General features: G+C 56.8%; 1 protein-coding gene across 1 annotated transcript; it reads left to right on the top strand.

The window, feature by feature from the left end:
* Positions 1 to 296: 296 nt before the first annotated feature.
* Positions 297 to 2,918, top strand: LOC102768177 (inter-alpha-trypsin inhibitor heavy chain H4). The gene is made up of 3 exons (XM_006771845.2): positions 297 to 468; positions 1,713 to 1,873; positions 2,784 to 2,918. Exons 1-3 carry the CDS (start codon positions 379 to 381, stop codon positions 2,890 to 2,892), a joined length of 360 nt encoding a protein of 119 aa, XP_006771908.1. The 5' UTR covers positions 297 to 378; the 3' UTR covers positions 2,893 to 2,918.
* Positions 2,919 to 2,974: the final 56 nt, after the last annotated feature.

Raw genomic sequence — 2,974 nt, 5'->3', positions numbered from 1 at the left:
GTCTTAAATATAAGTATAGCTCACACTGATTTCAACATTTTGGATTTTTTTCTACAAGTTTGGTGATGTTTTTGTGACCAGAAATAGGCCACAGGAAGTGAAGTCGTTTCTAAGGTGAACATCATTTCACTTAAACTTGATGTTTCCAAGAACCTATCCTGATAACACTGAGGACTTATTGTCCACATGTCTGTCCCCAGCCAAGGTCCACAGGACATTCACAGTTTGCCTGCTTATCTGAGTCCACTGCAAGGTTTGGCTTGTTAATTCCAATTTCCCGGACCCTGCCCCCGGAGGGGCGGAGCAGCAAGCAGGTTACTAAATCATTCCCCACTTTCTCTCAAGTTCAGAAGCAGCCTGCCAGGCACTGGAGCCCAAATGAAGCCCCCAGGCCCTGCCCGTGTCGGTGCCATCGTGCTGGTCCTGCTCTCGCTGCTGGCTGTGCTCCAAACCACCCGTGCCCAAAAGGTAGCGGGTGCCTCAGGCACCTGTATGCGCATTGGAGTGTGAGTGGTACAAGCTGGTGAGTGAGAGCATGTGTGTGTGTGTGAGCGTGCAAGTGAGCACGGATCAGTGTGTATGCAAGAAAATGGTGCTGACCATCCACCAGGCATGTCCCAAGGGCTTGATGGACAGTCCCCCTCCCCCCACCCCTCTTAAGCTAGAAGGGGTGATCCTATTCCATGTTCCAGGTGAGGAATTACAGTCTAGCAAGTTGCCCCTGGAGGCCGGCAGTGGGGGAGGGTAGGAGTGGGGGTCATGAGCCCAGGTTGCCCTCTTCTCCCTGGCTGAACAGCCTCAAGGTAATGACGCTTCCTCTGTCTCCCTTTCTTCATCTGTGAAGCAGGGTAATAATAGACCCTATTCGGAGGTTTGTTGTGAAGATGAAACCTGTAACGCTATGAAGTGCTTTGTACAGTGCCTGGCACAGAGCAGACACTCACGTGTGTAACAAGCCGCTCAGCCAGGCACCCACTTCTGCTAGGCGGCGTGTGCAGGTGAACAGAGCTGGCATGTACACAAGTGTGTCATATGCAGGTTGGCAGATGTGCAAGGCTTCTCATGTGTGCACATGCGAACCTTAGACCTGGATCGGAGGGCAGGTGCCTGGGTCAGTGACCTGTGGGGACTGACCGTCTCTGCAGGGCCAGGGCCTGGGCTGCAGGACAGGGCAACTGGGGGGTGGGGCCCACAGCTGCAGGGAAAGGGGGCAAAGGAGAAGGCTCCCAGCTCTTAGGGACTGGACCCTGGTCATCTCCAGATTCTCGCAGCCCCTGGAGGCCCCTGTGGGGACTGGTAGGAGCGGTTCCTCCATTTCTGGTCACCAGAAATCAAAGGACTTGTTTGCTGCCCTGACACTGTTCAGAGCGAAGACCTTGAGCTTCCGGATCCCAACCGGGGGCCAGGAAAAGTGAGAGTCCCTCCCAGACACACTGGGGCTCAGGCTCCACTTTCCATCCCCTGTGTGTTGTCAGACTGGCCCCTGCCCCCTGGCACTGTAGGGTGGGGAATGGAGCACAGAGCTGCCTCTTATTTCAGAGAAAGATCCACACGTGAAATGCCTCACGGGGTTTTGCCTGAGGCATCCATCGCTGAGTCTGGGTAGGGCCAGGGCTTGGTTTGGGACCTAGGTCAAGGCCTGCTCTTGAAGAGCATGGCCCCAAGCAGGGCTGGCGTTGAAGCAGCTCCACCCCCCTCCTTCACTGCTCCAGAATGACATCGACATCTACAGCCTCACTGTGGACTCCAGGGTCTCCTCCCGGTTTGCCCACACGGTCATCACCAGCAGGGTGGTCAACAGAGCAGATTCCATGCAGGAGGCCACCTTCCAGATGGAGCTGCCCAAGAAAGCCTTCATCACCAACTTCTCCATGTAGGTGCCTTCCCGCCCCCTCCATGTCCCCTCCCCATCCAGTACTGCCATCCCCTCCCGGCGTGTCCCTCAGGGAGAGAGGACCTCCTCCTGACAACTCCATCCCTCCCTCCTTCTATCTCTTCCTCCATCCCCATCCCTCCCTACCTCCATATTCCATCTGTCCCTCCACTCCTCTTTCTATCTCTTCCTCCATCCCCATCCCTCCCACACTCCCTCCATATTGCATCTGTCCCTCCACCCCTCCCTCCTTCTATCTCTTCCTCTATTCTCCCTCCCCTCTTCCCTCCCTCCATATTCCATCTGTCCTCTATCCCTTCCTCCTTTCACCCCTCCCTCCACCCACCTCTGCATTCCTCCCTGCCCTGTGCTGGTGGGACGAGGGTTCAAAGCCTTTTAGCCCTGTGTCTCCCACTGGCCTGGGAGACTGTCATCTCCCTCCCCCTCAGTCTGCCCCACACATCTGGGCACACGGCTGGGTGCAAACGCACCTTAGAAAGCGCGTGCTGCTGGTCAACAGGTTCCTCGGGGACAGTCTATGAGATGGAGGGGGCAATTGGAATGTGGGGCCAGGGTGGAAGGGAGAAGAGAGGCCAGGGCTGAGCTCAGCCCTGTCTCCACTACAACCTTCCTTTCCTGTCCGTTCAGTAAAACGAATGTTCATTTCTACTGTGCATGCCTCGGGGTAGATGGAGGCCTGGCACACCTTGCAGCGGCTGCCCGCCCTTACCCCGGGCCCTGCACAGTCTTATACACAGTAGGTGCATAATAAATGGGTGAGGTCTGGTCCAGGTAGGAGTCACTCTATCAGGAGCCACAGCAAGTCCCAGAGAGGCTCCCTGGAGGAGGTGGGATTACAGAGAGGCTCCTCCCTACCAGACTCTTGACAGCACCCACCCTCCTGCCCCAGGATCATCGACGGTGTGACGTACCCAGGGAACATCAAGCAGAAGGATGCAGCCCAGAAGCAGTACAGTGCGGCCGTGGCCAGGGGGGAGAGCGCTGGCCTGGTCAAGTGAGCCTAAGGGGGTGCGGGAGACCCCAGTGGGGGTGGGGCAGAAGTTGCCCCTGCCTGTAGTTCTGCTCCTGCCTTCCCTGTCA

This window comes from Myotis davidii, unplaced genomic scaffold, assembly GCF_000327345.1.
Source record: "Myotis davidii unplaced genomic scaffold, ASM32734v1 scaffold725, whole genome shotgun sequence".
Lineage (NCBI taxonomy): Eukaryota > Metazoa > Chordata > Mammalia > Chiroptera > Vespertilionidae > Myotis > Myotis davidii.
This window is presented reverse-complemented; position numbering and strand designations above follow the sequence as displayed.

Excerpts from the sequence above, each read along its gene's own strand:
- LOC102768177 (XM_006771845.2), top strand. The coding sequence starts at position 379 with ATGAAGCCCCCAGGCCCTGCCCGTGTCGGTGCCATCGTGCTGGTCCTG. Across the intron at positions 469-1,712 it reads AAACCACCCGTGCCCAAAAG|AATGACATCGACATCTACAG; the intron begins GTAGCGGGTGCC and ends TCACTGCTCCAG. Across the intron at positions 1,874-2,783 it reads TTCATCACCAACTTCTCCAT|GATCATCGACGGTGTGACGT; the intron begins GTAGGTGCCTTC and ends CTCCTGCCCCAG.